At 42.4% G+C, this 21,386-nt stretch overlaps 1 protein-coding gene across 1 annotated transcript in view; it reads right to left on the bottom strand.

Moving 5' to 3' along the window:
• Positions 1-3,711: 3,711 nt before the first annotated feature.
• Positions 3,712-21,386, bottom strand: part of LOC117522846 (sprouty-related, EVH1 domain-containing protein 2-like) — a 68,309-nt gene continuing 50,634 nt past the window's right edge. Inside the window, exons 4-6 of the mRNA XM_034184249.1 lie at positions 21,076-21,140; positions 7,840-7,998; positions 3,712-7,705 (exon numbers count right to left, since the gene is read on the bottom strand). Coding sequence (XP_034040140.1) covers positions 6,923-7,705; positions 7,840-7,998; positions 21,076-21,140 — 1,007 coding nt within the window. The 3' untranslated portion in view covers positions 3,712-6,922. The remainder of the gene's footprint in view (positions 7,706-7,839; positions 7,999-21,075; positions 21,141-21,386) is intronic.

Raw genomic sequence — 21,386 nt, 5'->3', positions numbered from 1 at the left:
TGCAAAGGCAAAAGGTAAAATTCATGATAGCCATTAATAGCCCATGGGCTAAACAGGTTTTTGGTATCACTTATGGAGAATAAACACTTAAATCCACCTTCAGTGTACCATGGCTTACACAAAAATGTATGGTGGCCATTTCAGGGAGGGAGCTGTAGCCAGGTAGAGCTCAATGAAGAATAACACAGGGATCAAAATTCAAGAATGCTGCAATTATATTGGAAACTATACCACATAATTTGTCTGATCATAGAGATTCCAAAAAGGTATAGTTTGGACTATCCATGACTGAACGTTATGGAGTTATGGGGTAAAAACAGCAATAATGGTGACAAAAGTCAATTTCAGTTTGTGCAGAGGTTAAAAGTTAAAGTTGCTCTAGTTTTGCTAAAAAGTTGTGCAACTTATTAGTTGAGTTAATCGCATTTTAAAAAAGGAATAGTTTGTTCCATCTGTCACACTTAGTCATCACGTTACAGGGAAAGGTCATATGTCATAGAATCCAAGACACCAACATTGTTGGACCTTTACTTTGGAGATCAAGCATTCAACACAGTCAAAACTATTCCATTTGTTAATCCTATTAGCTCAACCAATAATTTTCAACTCTTTTTTTTAAACAAATTTGGAGCAGCATTAAGTTTTTACAAACTCTACAAACTGAATTTGACCAATTTTTTTTTTTTTTAACTGTTTTTACCTCATAACTCGATAACTTTCAGTGATAAGTAGTCCAAAATATACCATTTTTGAATCATTATTAGTCAAATAACGTGATATACATTTCAATATGATTGGAGCATTTTTTAAAATTCTGACCCCTGTGTTATTCTACATTGACCCCTAACCGTCTTCCACTTCCACCCTGGGATGACCACCATACATTTGTGTAGGCCATGGCACACTGAGGCTGGATACATGACCATTAATGTCTTTAAACTGAGGTCTTAAAAAGTTTGATAAAATTTTGTTGACTCACATAATGAGGAAGAAGCAGTGACATTGTCGTGGTGTTTGTGATCAGCCTCATACGAGTATATTCCTCTTTTCACTTTTTAAAAAGTGTATTTCAAGAATCCCATTTATGATGTCATAACGAATTAAATTTTCTTTAGAGCAGACCAGCCCTGCTCCTGCAGATCACCTGCATGTCTTCAAACTCTCCTGGCTCCACCCAGTGGTCGTTATCGAAGACAGGTGGACTCAGCCAATCAAGAGCTCGCAAAGACCAGACTTGACTATTCACCTGTGGTTGCAGCAGGTACACGTGGAAAATAGGTGGTCTCCAGGCGCAGGTCTGGTCTGTGGGAATTTGTCAACTGTTGGGAGAGGTATGTGTTTTTAGGTAGCTGTATGTTTATGGTGCTTTTGTTTTTATTTTCCTCTTCATCCTAGGCTTTGGAAAATCCTAGGCATGTACCTTCAGATTAGAAGGGAATATTTCAGCAGGAACTGCTTGGCCTATTCCTTAAATATTCCACAAGTGAATCGCTAGTGACATCTTAACATGACATTATTATGAAGGTCAAGGTCATTGAATAGTCTGAAAAATCACTTTTTTGAAACCGAGAGCTGTAAGAATGACAAGTGAATATAAATTAGAAAGGAGGATAGCGTGTGCTGATCTACAGTAGTGTTCAGAATAATAGTAGTGCTATGTGACTGAAAAGATTAATCCAGGTTTTGAGTATATTTCTTATTGTTACATGTGAAACAAGGTACCAGTAGATTCAGTAGATTCTCACAAATCCAACAAGACCAAGCATTCATGATATGCACACTCTTAAGGCTATGAAACTGGGATATTAGTAAAAAAAAGTAGAAAAGGGGGTGTTCACAATAATAGTACCATCTGCTGTTGATGCTACAAACTCAAAACTGTTATGTTCAAACTGCTTTTTTAGCAATCCTGTGAATCACTGAACTAGTATTTAGTTGTATAACCAGTTTTTCATGATTTCTTCACATCTGCGAGGCATTAATGTTGTTGGTTTGGAACCAAGATTTTGCTGGTTTACTAGTGTGCTTGGGGTCATTGTCTTGTTGAAACACCCATTTCAAGGGCATGTCCTCTTCAGCATAAGGCAACATGACCTCTTCAAGTATTTTGACATATCCAAACTGATCCATACCTGGTGTGCGATATATAGGCCCAACACCATAGTAGGAGAAACATGCCCATATCATGATGCTTGCACCACCATGCTTCACTGTCTTCACTGTGAACTGTGGCTTGAATTCAGAGTTTGGGGGTCGTCTCACAAACTGTCTGCGGCCCTTGGACCCAAAAAGAACAATTTTACTCTGTCCACAAAATATTCCTCCATTTCTCTTTAGGCCAGTTGATGTGTTCTTTGGCAAATTGTAACCTCTTCTGCGCATGTCTTTTATTTAACAGAGGGACTTTGTGGGGATTCTTGCAAATAAATTGGCTTCACACAGGTGTCTTCTAACTGTCACAACACTTACAGGTAACTCCAGACTGTCTTTGATCATCCTGGAGCTGATCAATGGGTGAGCCTTTGCCATTCTGGTTATTCTTCTATCCATTTTGATGGTTGTTTTCCATTTTCTTCCATGCGTCTGTTTATTTTTTATTTATTTTTTTGTCCATTTTAAAGCATTGGAGATCATTGTAGATGAACAGCCTATAATTTTTTGCACCTGCGTATAAGTTTTCTCCTCTCCAATCAACTTTTTTAATCAAACTACGCTGTTTTTCTGAACAATGTCTTGAACGTCCCATTTTCCTCAGGCTTTCAAAGAGAAAAGCATGTTCAACAGGTGCTGGCTTCATCCTTAAATAGGGGACACCTGATTCACACCTGTTTGTTTCACAAAATTGACAAACTCACTGACTGAATGCCACACTACTATTATTGTGAACACCCCCTTTTCTATTTTTTTTTTAAATAATAACCCAATTTCATAGCCTTAAGAGTGTGCATATCATGAATGCTTGGTCTTGTTGGATTTGTGAGAATCTACTGAATCTACTGGTACCTTGTTTCCCATGTAACAATAAGAAATATACTCAAAACCTGGATTAATCTTTTTAGTCACATAGCACTACTATTATTCTGAACACTACTGTAGGTGTGTCACCATGATGACATCATCAAGTGATCATAAAAATAACATTCAAATTTTACGCCGTATCTTTAAAGCAAAGAGAGCTGGAAGGATGACTTCAAGTGCATCTGAATCAGAAGAATACCGTGCTGATCGACACCTAGTGTCATGATGACATCACCAAATGACGCTGCATAACAAATTATATATAAAAAATCACCACATTTTCCACAATGACTTCAAATGATTTATTAATTTTTAAAAAATAATTTAATGTTGCATGACATCATTTGGTGGCATTGCCATGGCACCACGCATCGATCAGCAGATTGTATCAGTTTGCTGATTCATATGTACGTACATAGAATCATTGTTCTCGCTCTCTTAATTTCAATGTCATTGTAGAATTTTTATTTATTTTTGTTAAATAATTTGTCACATTATTTGGTGGTGTGATGCAGTAACTTACATTTCTGGCAGAAAAAAGAAGAAAAAAGAAAACAAAAAACTAAATAAAAATAAAAAAACAGGGTGTGTGTGTGGGGGAGAGGGGGTTAAATTTATGGTTGGTGTTTAAAAATGGCACTCCTGTTTTCAGGTTGATCTTCTGTGTAACAACAAGCCGCAGACTCACGTGTGGTTTTCATTTTTTTTCTCTCATTTTATTGGAGGCGGAAGGTAAGACACACATTTATTTAGTATTCTCACAGACCGGACCAACCTTCAGTATCTACAAAGTACTTTCTGTTCCTTCTCAAGAGCTACATCCATCGTACATGTTTAGAAACAGATATTTAAAAAACAAACAAAATAGAAATAAAAATGTACAACATACACTTGATATATATAATTTTTGCTCTTTTTTTTACAGAGGTAAAAATACTAAGCATAAAAAAATGGGTCTAATTCATTACAGGGAGTTTTAATTATTATTATTTTTATTTAAATACAGAAAGAGATCAGACGGATGCATTTGAGGCACTTTAAAATGACACGTGAAAACACACGCCCGACAAGACGGAGAAAAACGATCAAACGACAACTCGCACGCTCTTTAAAAAGTGTTCTGATTGGCCCCTTTCCTGACGCATCGTTGCAAAGATCTGATTATACTGTGACAGCAGATTCAGCCGAGCTGATCCCGGGAGCTTTGGATCCAGGATCAGGAGAGGGGAAACGGAAGTGGCATAAACACGAGCAGAGGACAGGATAAGTGGAACAGACACAACCGGGGGACGGAAAAAGGACATCCGCAAAACATTCTGGACTTCAACTTCAGCAAGTGACATTTCCTTGGCACTGCAATCAGGGATGAATGTTTGTTTCCATGATTTAAGATAAAGACACCAAGCCCTCGCTCTCTCCCAGCGGAACACAACCAATCTCCCACTAAAAAAAAAAAAAACTCAATAAATAAAAGAGATGATCGTTTGCATCACGTTAATCGAACTCGAGCACAGTGGGATTCTGATCGTTCTGTAAGATTTCTGTACTATGCCATTGTGTCTGAAGGGGAAACTGCATTTGTCACGTTGCTCTAAAGGCTGGTTGGTTGTGTGTGACGCACATGACGCCAGCTCACTGCATCTCAAACCCAAAGAAAGGACACATTCGCATTACCAGCTGAAGTGACCTCAATCTTTTTTCTTTCTTTCCTGAGCATCATGAACATACCAAATCTGAATGTTGGCATCAAATTTTATTATTAAAGCTGTGTGCACATTAACATCTGAAATGACCTGAATCAAATGTATTTATTTACCTGAAATTTGCATGTCAAGTGAAGTTTTGTGTCCGATCTCCTGTGGTACTGGAAGAATGAGACGATTAGCCAAAGGTCACATGCAAACGCAAATCTGAACTCTGCAGATTCAGATTCACACACACAAATCTGTTCACTTCAGCTGACAATGTGAATGTAACCAAAATACTCAACATACATTACTTAATCCCCCTCCTACTCAAAAAAGCAAGGAATGCCACAACAAAACTTTTAGAAACTTCTTTTGTTGGTGCAACCAAAACAACAGGTGACAAATGCAGGAAGGACGGGGTGTTTTTCACATCACTCAACCCACATCACTCCTTACTGACCTTTTTTGTTCCTTCAAGCTCCTGTAAGACCTGATGTACTGCTGATCTTGCGGGTGATTATTAAGACCAAAAACCGATCCATTTTAACAACGTTCAAACCTCAGGGTTCAGATTTGTTTCCAAACACCCAGCGCATGTTTCATTTTCATTTTGAGTCATTCATAAGAGCTGCAGTACTGGGTGCGGACAGTAGGGTGTGCACTAACTTCAAAATGGGAATTGTTGAAACATTTCAAAACAACGGCTCGTTGAAACATTTCAAAACAACGGCTCTTTGAAATGTTTCGAAACTGGTCAAATGTTTCAAAACAACTCTCTGTCTGATGTTATATCTCTTTCTGTTTTTTTCCTGCCATCTAAATAAATACTTTGTTTAATGATCACAATTCCACTGATGTGAAAATTTAAAATTTTTACAGTTTAAGAAAATAAAAGTTTTAAACTTAAACTATCAGTTCAGTGTCAGATGTCTGTGCTGATCACTTACTTTTGCAATTTTTTAAATTAATCTGGTAAAGTGATTTAATTTATTGAATCATTCATGCTGTCAGACAGGAGGGGGAGGAGGCTCGATTTGGAGGGCGGGGCTACAAGAGGGGCACTGATTGTACGTCGCAGAAAATTTGGGGTCCTTGGTTTATAAGTATTTCCTTTCCATTAAAAAAATAGATTAAATAAAGCTGATTGCGAGGCACTGCAGCCACAGGGTTTTTTTTTTAAATCCCAGCAGACATCTTCAAAGGGGTAGAGGGAAGCCCCGCCTCCATATTTTAAGGTAAAGGGTTGCCAATTCTGGATTAAATCAGATTCTGAACAGACTATATGAGATGAATGAGAATGTCACAGTCTTAAGATTTCACCATTTTGGGAGTACATTGCCAACAAAAAAAATTCTAAGACTGCGTGGGTTCCAAGTTTAGGCGGCGGTTTAGGCACTGTCTGAAATGAAGTGAGAGCAGCAGAGAGGCAGGTGCTTGAGGATCATAGAGTGATTGGAGGCACCGTCTCGTCTGTTGAGTAAATCGAACCCAGCAGCACTTTTTTTTTTCTCCTCAGCGAGATAATAAATAGGATCAAAACACAAATCTTTGGGCTATTAGAAGAAGATGAGCGCCACGATTCTTCCAAGAAGATCTGTGTCGACTATATACATGAGCTTTGACGAAAGCTGCAGCACGGCCGGCAGAGGCCTGGGCGCACGTCGTACGCGATAACTACATCCACGCACACATTCACGCGGAGATGTGTAGTGTCCAATTTTTGTTCGGGCTGAGCGGGTCGAGATATTGGAACAGAATACAAACGAAACAGCCATGTATTCTGTACATCGAGAGGAAAGAAAAATGATGAAGAAAAACAATTCAAGTTCTTTGACGCTGAGTCAGTGTACAAAGTATAAAGTACCTGCATATGTGATACATGACATATTAGTCAGCTATTTAAAAAACAAACAAACAAAAAGGCCCCCTGGAAAAAAGAGCTCCGTTACGACCGACAGAGCGTGAAAATGGCCACGTGGAGAGAACTGTCTGACATTATGGGGAGCTTATCTTCCCACGCTGTTCAGAAAATGCACCGACGTTTCTTATTTGTTTTTGGCTTATTTCAGTGGCTGGAATTTGTCGAGAAACAAAGGCAAGAGAGCGAGCAGCCAGCACCGCTCCCCTCTGCGTGTCCCCGTCCTCACCCTTCCCTTTCCTCCGTGCTTGCGTCGGTGTCACCGATTCCTCCGGGAGGTTGTCCCCTGAGCCGCAGCTCAACTCATGGCCTTGTGTCGGCCCCCGCAGCAGCCGCACGCAAGCCCCGCCCGGTGGCAGGTGTGGAGGGGCGGATACAAGCAGAGACAGGGCGCCAAAAGAGACAAGCCGAGCAGGGCGAGCCAGCGCGTGCCCAGTCGGCTCCCACCGCTCTCGCCACCGTCACAGGAGCAGGGGTCGGAGTAGTCCCCCTCCGGGTCGGACATGCAGTGGTAGAGCATGGTGTCTGCCAGCCACATGCAGCTGACCCGCCGGATGCACACCTGCACGGGGTCTGGCGCATCCTGGCACCGGCCCCGCCTGTTTTCAGAGATATAATAAGCCTCGCCGCAGTGCTCGCAATGAGCACGCTCCATGCTGTCCCCTTTGCGTCCCTTCCCGCCGTTGGTTGAAGGGGAAGAGCCCAAGAGGAAAGACCGCGGCTGAGAGACCACAGTGGGGAAGCCGTGGCGATAGGAGCCGCTGTAGCCCTTATTGGCTGAGGGTCCGAGGGCGGGGTCAGAGTCTGAAGGAGACAGGGCTGGGGCCAGAGGGTAGGTGTAGTCGTGCTTCTGCACCTCAGTCTTGTCAAAGTGGACGTAGAATTCAGAGTCGTCCATTTGGATGAATTTGTCACGCACCGTGGCGTGGCGATAGTCCTCATAGCCGGTAAGCCAGGAGCGCTCCGAGTGCCGCCCGTGGAGATGCTCGGGTGCGCGCTCCCAGATGCGCTCCCGGGGGTTGATGCGGACAATCTCCTCATCATCTTGGAAGGTGACATGGCGGGGCAACCGGGACACGGGCTAGAAGGACAAAATTCAACAAAATCATTGCGTGCATATACTTTTTTAAGCAAAACCTCATCATATGACAGAAAGGAGTGTCCTCCAAAGCGCTCAGTGTTACTACGTGATATAACCAGAGGTTCTGATCCCACCTGGTCCGAGAAGAAGTGGTCTGAGAGACGGCAGGGGTCTTGAAGGTCGTGCCGATGTCCCAGTATACACTTGTGTCTCTGAGGAAGGGGCGAGGATTCCAGTGGCTGCAGAGAGCTCTCCAGTTTCTGGGAGGAGTTGGATGAGCTGTCTGTGGCGTTCTGAAGGGGACAAACAAACACAGGATGCGGGCTGAAAACTGCGTCGTGATTGGACACACCAAACAAACAGTTTGTGTCAGTGGACGCCACAAAAATAGGAAGCCTCGGCGTTGTTCTGATGGCAAAAACAGGATACATCAGCTGCTTCATCCACATTCCAAATATCCACATCTCACATTTATTCATGAGAGACATCATAGAGAGAGAGAAATAGATTTTTAGACCATCTATGGAAGTGGATTACTTGTCCATTAGATTCCAGTCTGGTTTCTTTCCAGTTTGGTTGATTTTAGTGACCAAATGACATTAATTTACATTATTTTATTAAATCTCTGAATAAGGCATATAATACGACAGGGGAGTGGAGGGGTCTATTTAAAAAAATAAAATAAAAAATCTATATTCCAGATTTAGGTGATCTGGTGTCAAGTCTTCAAAACATTTTTGGAATGAAACTCAAATCAATATTATTTTCTTCATTTTGCATCTCATTAAATTTCAGAGATATGCTGATATGCAGAAATGACTGTTGTCAGTCGCAAAACTGGACACGGGTCTGCACAGGAAAACTGGACGTCCTTCAAACATTCTCCATTAAAACTAAGAAGGCTGAGATGATCAATTTTGGCCCCGCAAGACAGAAAAGTGTCAAATATTGATGCAGATTATTTAATCCAATAAATGTGATTCACCGGACTCGTTCAACTCTTCTTTCATCCACTACCTCATCAGCCGTCATTAATTTAAGGGGTGAATACACATGATCATTTATTGTTCATCTTTCGGCTGTCTTGTCTGTTCAGGGTCGATGCAGCAGAGCCAGTACAGAGCCACATTCTGATGTGGCACATGTTTTAGGCCGGAAGCCCTTCCTGATGCAAACAATACACAGCCCCTGTCTTCCACTCGAGACTACTGATCAGGACCTATCCTGCTTAGCTTCTGAGATCTAACAGGATCAGACGCACACAGAGCAGAGTGACTGCATGTGCCCACTTATTATTATTATTATTATTATTATTATTATACCATAATTACCTCCACCATGACATCTAATTTAGCTTATGAAAAGCCACTTCTAACAGACTGTGACCTTGAAATTTTTTCCATGGTAAAAATTTGTGGAATTGGAAACTAGCGTTGGCATGAGTTTGCGCTGTATGAGCGCGGTGCTTTAGTTTAACTATGCTTTGCTCCCTCCTTGTGGCTGTGAGGAGAGGACATGGACTAACAGGTACAATTCAGTTTTCACCTCACGAATCACACACACTTCAACCTGTAACAATGAAAGAGGACTCGGTTCTGTGTCAAAACGTGCACAACGTGCACAAGTGCAAATGCCCAGTTAAGGTAAGCAAGTTTTGCACATAAGGTTGATCTCAAAGGTCAGCTGACGCAGCTGCACCTGACATGCACAGCCATGCACGGGGGGCAACATGCGTTACATCTTGTTTGCCAGCTGATCTTGCAAGCGTGTGCACGCACATCATCAGGTCCCCTCACTGGAGAATACTACCGTCCTCTTAATACCACAGCGCTGTGCACGCAGGGGTCTCCGACTTAACGGGAATGACAGACGACACTGATTGGTTGATATAATGATCGGTTACAGCACACAGGAGCAGGTAGTTCAGTGGATAATTTGCTGGCCTGCTAACATGTAGACCTGCGTTTGAATCCTGTTCATGCTACGTGTCTGTGTCCTCGGACAAAAGACTTTTGCAAGGGAGACCTGGACAATTCTAACCTGCATGTTTTTAAATCTGTGAGGAAACCGTAGCACCTGGAGGAAACCCACGCAAACATGGGAAAAACATGCAAACTCCACACAGAAAGGTAGCAGGTGGGAATCAAACCCATGACGTTCTTGCTGTGAGGCAACAGTGCTAACCACTAAACCACAGTGTTGCCAATCTTAATCTACATTGCCATAGTCCACCCAGCTGTAACTGGGTACCAGCTTCAGCTGGAGAAGTAACACGCATTGGACTGACTTCTCGTCCAGGGAGCAATCATAGACTCTCATTCGCCTGATGCTACAGAATCCGGAGATGAGCACCGGCACCAACGGGCTTCAACACATCCATGGCTAATAAATGGGATAAATCCAACCACTCTGGAACCAGCATCAAACTTTAACACGCCCAAAAGCATTTTCACTTCTCATTCTGCACCCAGCATCTAAGTAGGGTCATAAACGTTCAACTACATGCATTTATAGCTGGACTGGATAAACAAAACGGTTTATTTATTTGCAAGAGAACTACAGATTTAGGACGACTGATGCTTTTGTGCAATAGCAATTTTTCAATGCCTTTGAATGTGCAGAAGAAAACTGTGATGGACTTCAGTCGCCAGAGGCTCAACAACAGCCCAAAATATAACCATAAATCAAAACGGCCACACAGTAAAGGCCTGGTACAGCTGTTCAGTCCACTTTGGTCGTCCTACATAGAGAACATAGTGTTCGACGGGTTTAAAAAAAACTAAATGTTTCAAGCTTGAGAAAACAGTTGCGACTGGATAGATAATCACTTTTTCCTACTCAAAACATCACTGAATAAATACAAATTTAACTTCTGAGTCGGCTGCGCTGACAGTCCTTTGTACGCTTTTGTTTTTAACTGCAAAGTGAACGCAGACTCCATCAGATGTGGCGGCGCATTAAATATTTGTAACTGTCCTGTTTGCCACCCATCTTGCACTATCCGGGCTAAAACCAACACTATGAAATATTCGACCCAGATCTGCTGTCTGCTGAATCTATCCCCGTTATATCCCTGCTCTGTCCCCACATGGACAACGCCATGCTGAGAATTTCCCCCAGCTTTCTTACAAAGCCCTCCGAGCAGTCGGCCAAAAATAACAGAACATGCTGCCTCCGGTCCGGCCCCGCCCCCCTGGAGAAGACATTACCGGGGGGGAGGAGCTGATACGGTTTAAAACCAGCCCTACTCTGTTCTCCACGGCTGCAACTAATTCAAAACACAGACCAGACTCTCTGCTGCAAGCTCAAAATGCACAAGAGGACTGAGAGAGGACCGAGTGGGAGGTTCTTGCATTTCTGGACATTGCCTCTTCTCTCTCTCTCGATCTCACATACACACACATATATATATATATATATATATATATATATATTCCGGCCAAGGCATTTCAGATTGTTTTTCTGAGATGAAACATCTCCTGACTCCACAGAGGATCCATCCTTTAACAAGCCCGTCTCACTCTCACGAGATCAGAGAGAACTGCTTCGATACCCCCCCCAATCCCCATTTGTGAATGAGCCAAAATAGAAGAGACATGCTGAAGCGAGGGACAGAGGAAGGGTTGGGTTAAGCTTTAGTTTTGGCGTACGAGGAATAATTTAGGTCCATCCTAGCTCTTCGTCTCCAGCCCCCACCATCCTCTCCCGTCCCTCAAGGCTGTAAATCTGCCACAGCATTTCCCCCCATCCACAACTGGCCACCTCACGAACTACGCCGCCGCTACCTTTAGGAAAGGTAATTTATATCAAGTGGGTAAAACACAAGCAGTACCAAATCCATTAATGGCTGGCTTTGTTACTAAAACATGAGTTTTTGTGTTGATTTTGACAGTCTGCATTTGTTTTCTGTGGAAGGCTGAGGTTGGGTCAGATCCCGGTGAAAATGTTGAAATAAGTCTGACTTTTAATGACAGCAGTGGATGTGGGATTTAATCTCAATATGTTGTTTTAGTAATATAAGTGTGTCCTGATCACACTTGTACATGGATAATCTATGAGAAAGCATGTTGTCCAAGATTCTATGCATGGTTCAGCCATCTACTTCCAAGCATTTATCTGGGACTGGGTCACCGTGACCCACTACTGCCTAAAGCAGCCAAAAGGTCTCTGCTACCGGATCCTCCTGTCTCTCCCAGGGATCCCAAAGTGCTCGCAAGTCAGATGGGATATAGTAATCCTCCAGTGTTTACTGGGTAGAAAGCCTCAAAAATAGGAACACCCTGCCCTTAAGGGCGACTCACTGCCCTAATGTGATGGATGACGTGTTTTCTGGTGACTCTGGAGGCTGTATCATTAGTATTATTATTAGTAGTATTAGTATTAGTCACTTGGTAGGGTATCCAAGGCAATCTAGTTTAGGGTGATGGCCCAGACTAGGCCTGAATGCCATATATGTTGGCCTAGCCTCACAATACCTGCTATCAAACGTCATCTCCAGGAAAAGCCTCCAACTTCCCTTTTCCAGACAAGACCGTTTTCATGCATGGTGTCTGATGTTGGGCCAAAAGGTTAATGTAGAGAGATGCTGTTTGCGCCAACTACCCACAAGGATGGGCAAAGGGTTTGGGTGTATTATACGTAAATCATAGCCGACTAGGGAAGGGGGCCTTTCCTGATTCATGCACCAAATATTCAGTAATGGAACTGAAACACTTTGATTTACTGTTTAGCATATAAAGTTTCTGTGTAGGCTCTCAGTTGTCCAGGTGATTTCCATAGTAGAGATGCTTGAATCTTCGACTGGACTGGGTTGCTTGACGCGAGGACGTTTCGCTTCAAATCGCAGAAGCTTCCTCAGCTAAAGTTCTTGCTCTGGTAGTCTGACTTCTGTTAGCTGAGGAAGCTTCTGCGATTTGAAGCGAAACGTCCTCGCATCAAGCAACCCAGTCCAGTCGAAGATTCAAGCATCTCTACTTTAGCATATAAACAAAAGTTACTACAGTTAGATGATAGGTGCACACGCGGAGGTATTGTTTTTAACCCTGTGTGTCTTTCCATCCATGTCTGAACAAAGATTTGGACAAAATTGGTGGAATGACTGAAGATCAGCCAACTATGTTAATACATGCATGGTGTCACACCTGTCTGGAAAACATAAGCACCACTATGCAAAAAAGGCATATTTAAGATAATTCCATCATTTAAAGATACAAAAAAGCAGCAAAATATACACTATTTACAAATAACTACATTAACAATGTACAATGAAATACCTGTGTATCTGGTCTAGGTTCAAATTATGTATGGCTATACCACACACACACATATATATATATATATATATAATATAGCTGCTGACATTTTTTAGGGCAGTAATAAATTCAGCAAACCTTGTATAATGAGTTGGAATGAAGTGTCAGTCCAGAATGTGTTTAGAATGTTAGACCTTAACAATTTTTAGAAGAACTCATCCCTTTTATTTCCTGTAATTTTTTTTTATATGTTTACTGTCTTAATGTATTTTAAAGTTGTTTAGGTTCTTGTTATCATATACACACATACACACTATTATTATTACTTCTATTTTGTTATTTGATTTTTAAATGGACCACAATGAAAATAAGTGTTTCACTTTCTTGTGTCTTCCATGTATTTTTAACATATTTACAACTATATTATGTACTTGCATTGAACTAAATAAAATCACGTACGCCCGCAGTCACGCTTTTAATATAAAGATGATTTATCGCCCCCTTTTGGTATGGTGTGTGAGTCCAGAACATAATTGGCAATGTCCACTGTTCAGTGTTGTTAGCTAATACCTGTAGCTTCTCCAAAAATATTAGCCCTATCAATGTTCTGTTTTGGCAGCATTCATTCGTGACACAAAATACATAAGGATACCAAACGACATCTTCATCTTCTCCCCAGTTTTTCTGTGATTGAAGTTACATGCACACACACACACGCAGAGCTTTTTGTCTTTTCTGCATTCTACCGCAAGCAGGTGCTTCTATGTTTGCACAGGCAGAAACGGAGAATGTGGTGGAAGACATCAAACGCAATACACTTTTTAGTCATGGTACCAGCAACATGAGAATTGACTAAACTGACTAAACCAAATGAAGTACAAAAACAATCAATCATAGCATTATCAACACTGTTAAACTAACATGAACTACAATAACATTGTTTAAAACCCCAACACCCAGAACTCCCATGGTGCATTGCAGCACAACGTCCATTGTTTACTGGTTAGATAAAATTGATAATTTCTCCAAAAATATTTATCCTATCAACTTTTTGTTTTTGCAGCATTCGTTCTTGACCCAAAATACGCAAGCATACCAAACGGCAAATATCAATCAATCAATTTTTTATATAGCGCCAAATCACAACAAACAGTTGCCCCAAGGCGCTTTATATTGTAAGGCAAGGCCATACAATAATTATGTAAAACCCCAACGGTCAAAACGACCCCCTGTGAGCAAGCACTTGGCTACAGTGGGAAGGAAAAACTCCCTTTTAACAGGAAGAAACCTCCAGCAGAACCAGGCTCAGGGAGGGGCAGTCTTCTGCTGGGACTGGTTGGGGCTGAGGGAGAGAACCAGGAAAAAGACATGCTGTGGAGGGGAGCAGAGATCGATCACTAATGATTAAATGCAGAGTGGTGCATATAGAGCAAAAAGAGAAAGAAACAGTGCATCATGGAAACCCCCCAGCAGTCTACGTCTATAGCAGCATAACTAAGGGATGGTTCAGGGTCACCTGATCCAGCACTAACTATAAGCTTTAGCAAAAAGGAAAGTTTTAAGCCTAATCTTAAAAGCAGAGAGGGTGTCTGTCTCCCTGATCTGAATTGGGAGCTGGTTCCACAGGAGAGGAGCCTGAAAGCTGAAGGCTCTGCCTCCCATTCTACTCTAAATATCAGCTCTTGCTGGTATATATATATATATATATATATATATATATATATATACACTCAACAAAAATATAAACGCAACACTTTTGGTTTTGCTCCCATTTTGTATGAGATGAACTCAAAGATCTAAAACTTTTTCCACATACACAATATCACCATTTCCCTCAAATATTGTTCACAAACCAGTCTAAATCTGTGATAGTGAGCACTTCTCCTTTGCTGAGATAATCCATCCCACCTCACAGGTGTGCCATATCAAGTTGCTGATTAGACACCATGAATAGTGCACAGGTGTGCCTTAGACTGCCCACAATAAAAGGCCACTCTGAAAGGTGCAGTTTTATCACACAGCACAATGCCACAGATGTCGCAAGATTTGAGGAAGCGTGCAATTGGCATGATGACAGCAGGAATGTCCACCAGAGCTGTTGCTCGTGTATTGAATGTTCATTTCTCTACCATAAGCCGTCTCCAAAGGCGTGTCAGAGAATTTGGCAGTACATCCAACCAGCCTCACAACCGCAGACCACGTGTAACCACACCAGCCCAGGACCTCCACATCCAGCATGTTCACCTCCAAGATCATCTGAGACCAGCTACTCGGACAGCTGCTGAAACAATCGGTTTGCATATGCAAAGGATTTCTGCACAAACTGTCAGAAACCGTCTCAGGGAGCTCATCTGCATGCTCGTCATCCTCATTGGGGTCTCGACCTGACTCCAGTTCGTCGTCATAACCGACTTGAGTGGGCAAATGCTCACATTCGCTGGCGTTTGGCACGTTGGAGAGGTGTTCTCTTCACGGATGAATCCCGGTTCACACTGTTCAGGGCAGATGGCAGACAGCGTGTGTGGCATCGTGTGGGTGAGCGGTTTTCTGATGTCAGTGTTGTGGATCGAGTGGCCCATGGTGGTGGTGGGGTTATGGTATAGGCAGGCATCTGTTATGGACGAAGAACACAGGTGCATTTTATTGATGGCATTTTGAATGCACAGAGATACCGTGACGAGATCCTGAGGCCCATTGTTGTGCCATACATCCAAGAACATCACCTCATGTTGCAGCAGGATAATGCACGGCCCCATGTTGCAAGGATCTGTACACAATTCCTGGAAGCTGAAAATGTTCCAGTTCTTGCATGGCCGGCATACTCACCGGACATGTCACCCATTGAGCATGTTTGGGATGCTCTGGACCGGCGTATACGACAGCATGTACCAGTTCCTGCCAATATCCAGCAACTTCGCACAGCCATTGAAGAGGAGTGGACCAACATTCCACAGGCCACAATTGACAACCTGATCAACTCTATGCGAAGGAGATGTGTTGCACTGCATGAGGCAAATGGTGGTCACACCAGATACTGACTGGTATCCCCTCCAATAAAACAAAACTGCACCTTTCAGAGTGGCCTTTTATTGTGGACAGTCTAAGGCACACCCGTGCACTAATCATGGTGTCTAATCAGCATCTTGGTATGGCACACCTGTGAGGTGGGATGGATTATCTCAAAAAGGAGAAGTGCTCACTATCACAGATTTAGACGGGTTTGTGAACAATATTTGAGGGAAATGGTGATATTGTGTAAGTGGAAAAAGTTTTAGATCTTTGAGTTCATCTCATACAAAATGGGAGCAAAACCAAAAGTGTTGCGTTTACATTTTTGTTGAGTGTATATATAATGCACACATTCTGAATTTGAAATGTCTATCATCAAGCAATCTGAAACAATGGCAGTTACAGCTATGCAAATCCTCTCCCCAAGTAACGTTTTCATACATCACCATACACAATTCGGATCTGGGCGCTGCACATCTTGGGAGCAGGATTGCAATCACCCAGGCAGACAACCGGTCAATCTCCATCTCCCAGAAATATCCATCTATCTGCTGCACCTGTGTGAAACATAGGTGTCCTTGGCTTTCTCCAGTTGCTGGGTTCCTCACAACTGAGTCACTTGAGTGCCCAACTATGTGCAGAAAAATACAACACATGTCCTTCATGTTGTAGCTAACATGACCTCCCAATGTCAGTGATACACAGATGGTGATTTTCCACAGCATGGTACCTGCTCTACTTGACTCTACCCCCCGTTTTTTCCCCACTGGTCAAACCTGGTACCTAGCACATGGTACGTGGTCCTGTTTTTCTAATTTCCTCTGTCAGGGTTCCAAATGAGCTGAGGTGATACCAAAAGGTGACATGAAAACAAAGTGTCATCATTGTGCAAGACTAGGCACAAAGGGCATCTTGCACAAAACCAATATTAAAATATTGTTAAGCAAGTAGCGCTGTCTGTACTCTGTTATCATACAAAAGCTAAACTGGTCACCGCTTCGTGTTTCGTGCTGCTGTTTTGTGTCACAGTAAAGATGACGTCACAGCAGTTTCATGCAGCATCAGGGGTATGACAGTCCACAATGGAAAAGGACGCACTTTGTACCAACGATAAGTAAAATCAAACTGATCTGATACCAACGGGTGGAAAAGCGCCAAAAGTCATTCGAGTAGCGGCCGATGATCCTCTTGAGACCTGCTATCAAAGACATGCTTTTGGTCACTGCTTGTCCAAGTCTCACAATCATACAGTAAGATGGCAAGCACCAGGACCCTAAAGACAAAGACCTTAGTTTGCTTGCAAAAGAATCCGCTTGGCCAAACACCTCTGTCCAGTGACCTCCATAAATCCATAAACTTTCCGCAGATATTTCTCAATCTCAAAGGACAAGGACCCAGAGACATGAAAGTCACTGCTGAGACGAGTGTTGGGCATTTTCACGGAAAAGGCTGCAAAAAGGTCATTTCCTGAACAGCGACCATCATTTCTGCAAGTCATGTGTGCACCGTATTATCAGATTATCATTGCAAACAATCAGAAGGCTCATCACCCCACACAGTACCTATAGAGCTAGAAAATCCCAGCTTCAGTGAGTAAAAGTTCTGTTACATATTTGTTCCATCCAACCGCTAAACCAGCTGATTCGCATGAGTTCAACTCTGCAGGCAGCTAGATGAGCTAATCACCTGTTTCAGGTGTACAGGTAGATGCAGTACATGGTAGGACGTCTACTCACTGAAGCTGGGGGTTTGTCCACCTCGGACTGGTACTGGAATTTTCTGTTAAAATCTGTCCTCGTGCAGTGTTATTTCCAGATTCTGTTGTCGTGACGTTACATCTTTACACTAAAATAACACAAAAATAAGATAATCAGAGTTTTGCTGTTGATTTAAGACTGATGTTTGAGGAAACAAATCCCACCGTGTCCTCTGACAGCAGCGTCCTCCCTGCTGTCCCTACTTGTGTGTGTGTGTTTGCATGCGTCTCAGTCGTGGCTGTACGCTCCCAGCAGAGCACCTATTAGTCTTGGCCCTTTACAGATAGCTCGAGCTGAAGATGAACCACGAGGCACTTCCTCTCGTAAATCAACAGCTCTGCGCTAAGCTGGGAAACAGCTGCTCACGCTGCTTAGGTTGTTGCTCACTTTTTTTTTTTCTAACCACAGGGGTGGGGGTGGACTGGGGGGTGGGGTGTGTGTGTGTCACCAGGAGACAGGGAGGTGGCGGGACAGAGGAAGTGACCTTGTGACCCTGCCTGCTGCTCCTGGTGTCACGTTACAGAGTGGAGGAAGGGGGTCGTCCGTGCTAATTTAAGGTGGACGGGTGGAGATGCACACAGACAGACGGACTTCACGTACAAGCAGGTAGAAACTCTGTTTCACTACAGAGCCTTTTAGATTGAGGCCACACGTTTTTTTGCAGATTATGTATGTGCAAACCAACCTGCACTGCACAACCGCTGCACCGGGTCACACCGGACCCGGTGCAGCTTTGTCACATTTGTTCCATCACAGCCTGGAGACGGTCCTCTGTGGTGTGTATTCCACAGTGGGAATATATCCCTTCCCACTGTGTCTTGTTGCTGTGGATGCAGCAGTACTGAGAAGTGTTCAATTTATGCTCCTCTCCCCCCACTTCAAACAGGTGCAACACACTCCAGAAATTACATACATACTCTAGGATCATTATAGTAAGATTTTATAGCTCTGCACTACATCAGTCACACTTTCTTTGTGCACATATGTTTGAACTGATCATCCTAAATGATTGGGTGATTCTTTAACTATGGGCACTATTGGCCTTGTAAATGTAATTTCCACCACACCATTGCCTTACAATATAAAGCGCCTTGGGGCAACTGTTTGTTGTGATTTGGCGCTATATACATGTGCTCTGATGTCACTGTTTATCTCCATAGAAACTACCCAAACAATCTTTCATACAAACTGTTTAGGGACATTACAGTGTTGTGGTGGAAATTACAGCAATAGTGTGGGACAACTACATTTTGTTTAAAAAAAAAAAAATCACAACAGTTGTATGACATTGAATACCCCACTTATGTTTTGATTATTTTACTGATATTTTATTCAGAGATATTTTAAAACATTAGAAAAAACGTTTCTTTACCATCCATTTTTATCATTGAAGATCAGAAGTCTGGGTGTGGGACAAGCACAAAACAGCAATATTTGCATATAATGATGCTGAAAAAAGGTGAAAAAGTCATCATAGACTACTAGAACAAATTTCTTAACACACTTTCATTGTAAAGATAACTATAAAAGTGTGAAATTTCCCCTTTTTTCTGTTTTTCATACAATATGATCAAAGGACATAATAAGTGCCCGTAGTCTAAGAATCACCCGATTACCTCTGATGATCAAGACCTTCTAAGGCCCGCCCACTTTCTTCCATATCCCTGTCCTAACTATTTAGCTACAAAAACAACAACAACAACAAACAAAAACCAATCAATGTTTGGTCTACATAAATGATAAACCTGCAGATATTCTATTTATCTAAATCCCAATGTGGTAGTATGGTTAGGCTGGTGTTGCCGACTGAACGGTCCCCACTAATAAATAAATATACTGTATTTGTGTTGCAACAGTTTTCCTCTGAGATTTTGGCGGATCACCAATTGATCAGTATGTGCTGGAACCAGATTCAGGATCCTTATTGTCATTGTAACAAATACAACGAAAGGTAAGGTGCAAATATAAACCTGAGTAAACCACACACAGACTTAAACGGTCTGGGGAAGAAAGAAACAAACAAAGAAAAAAAAATTGTAAGTATGTAGCAGCAAAAAAGAGATTTTGTGTGTATATCTGTTTCGCGGCCTCGCAGTTTCACGGATTTTTTTTTTTTTTGTGCAATTTTGCATGCTTTTTTTTTTTTTTTTTAAAACAGCGCATTGTGTTCTGCGTCCTTATCAGGTGGGCCGGTTGCGGCACCGGTCGGCATCATCGCGATTGCTCTCACTGCCTCCGATGCGCTTTTGCGGGCTCGGTAAACGCAGCAGTGGGCCACTCACACTGCCCTGCTGTCTGCTGTGCGGAGCTGCGCCAAATCTGGCAACAGGTCCAGAGACTACGCTCACTGTTTTGATGCGGATGTTGACCGCAGCCACAGAGCTCCGTGGCCACCGAGAGAGGACTTGGATTCTTTGCGGGTCCCGCATCTGTACCTCCGGAGGCAGTGAACGAAGGGAGAGTTCTGCGTGTGTCTGTTTATAATCTTCTTGCCCAGAAGAAAAAAAAGAGTGTTTACACGAGAGAAAAGTGAGAAAATGTTAATGCCTGTTTGAGAAAAGTATATAAAGTGTGTCGTGAGGGGTTTTACAGCCTTAAAACATCTTTAATAATTGTAAAAACTACTGACTACTTCACGGATTTCACTTATCGCGGGTTATTTTTAGAACGTAACTCCCGCGATAAACGAGGGACCACTGTATATATAAAAGAGAAAAGTATGTACAAAACTGTGCTTATTTCAGTGGCAGTGGATACTGCACATTAACAAATATTGCACTCATTCTGAGTGCAGCATGTGAGCTGGCTGTTTGGTTGCAGTGGCGTTCAAAGCTCGAACAGCAGTTGGGTAGAAACCGTTTTTCAATCTATTTGTACTTGCTAACTTACTAATCAAGGTTCACCCTGTGAACCTGTGGCGGTACTGCAGCTTTAAAACATCTAACAACCTGAAATTCTTTTTTTTTTTTTGGTGTTTAAATGTTGGTACATGTTCAACAAAGGACTACGATAAATTACACCTTGGAGTATAATGTCAAACCATGAAGCCAGAGTTAAGTACTTAATAGTTGGTGATGGAACCAAACGTACCGTAATATACAGATACTGTATGATGGCCATCAACCACCGTGCATCTTCTGAATTATATATGTGGCCGTCTGATTTTATAGCATCAGTTCTCAGGAAAAGGCTCTTTGATGTGCCCATGATTGATGTGTTCTGGTCACGCCTCATTATCCTGTCTGGATACTGTGCACAGATTTCTAGAGGCTTGTAGCAACTATTATCTATGAGGTAAATTTCATTCAGAACATCAAAATCAATTTGGGGATGAATATGAGAAATGGCTCACAGTAAAGACATCATCGTCGCCCAGCTCGCCTTCATTCTGGAGTGTTGTGGAGGATGTTGTTGATCCTATAAACAGGAGAACAGAAGACATTACATTTTACAGGGAACCCTTGAAGCTCATTCACACACACATCCACACTTGCATTCATTCATTTTCTGCTGTTTATCCTGGTCTGGGTCGTGGTGACAATGGACTGAGCAGCTCAACCCGCACTTCTCTATCCTCAGCAAAGTCCTCGAACATTTCTTGGGAGATCCTGAGGTGTTCCCAAGCCAGTTGAGAAGTATAATCGCTCCATTGTGTCCTGGATC

Source organism: Thalassophryne amazonica, chromosome 13 (assembly GCF_902500255.1).
Source record: "Thalassophryne amazonica chromosome 13, fThaAma1.1, whole genome shotgun sequence".
Classification (NCBI taxonomy): domain Eukaryota; kingdom Metazoa; phylum Chordata; class Actinopteri; order Batrachoidiformes; family Batrachoididae; genus Thalassophryne; species Thalassophryne amazonica.
The sequence above is the reverse complement of the archived record's forward strand: the minus strand, read 5'-3'. Positions and strand labels throughout refer to the sequence as shown.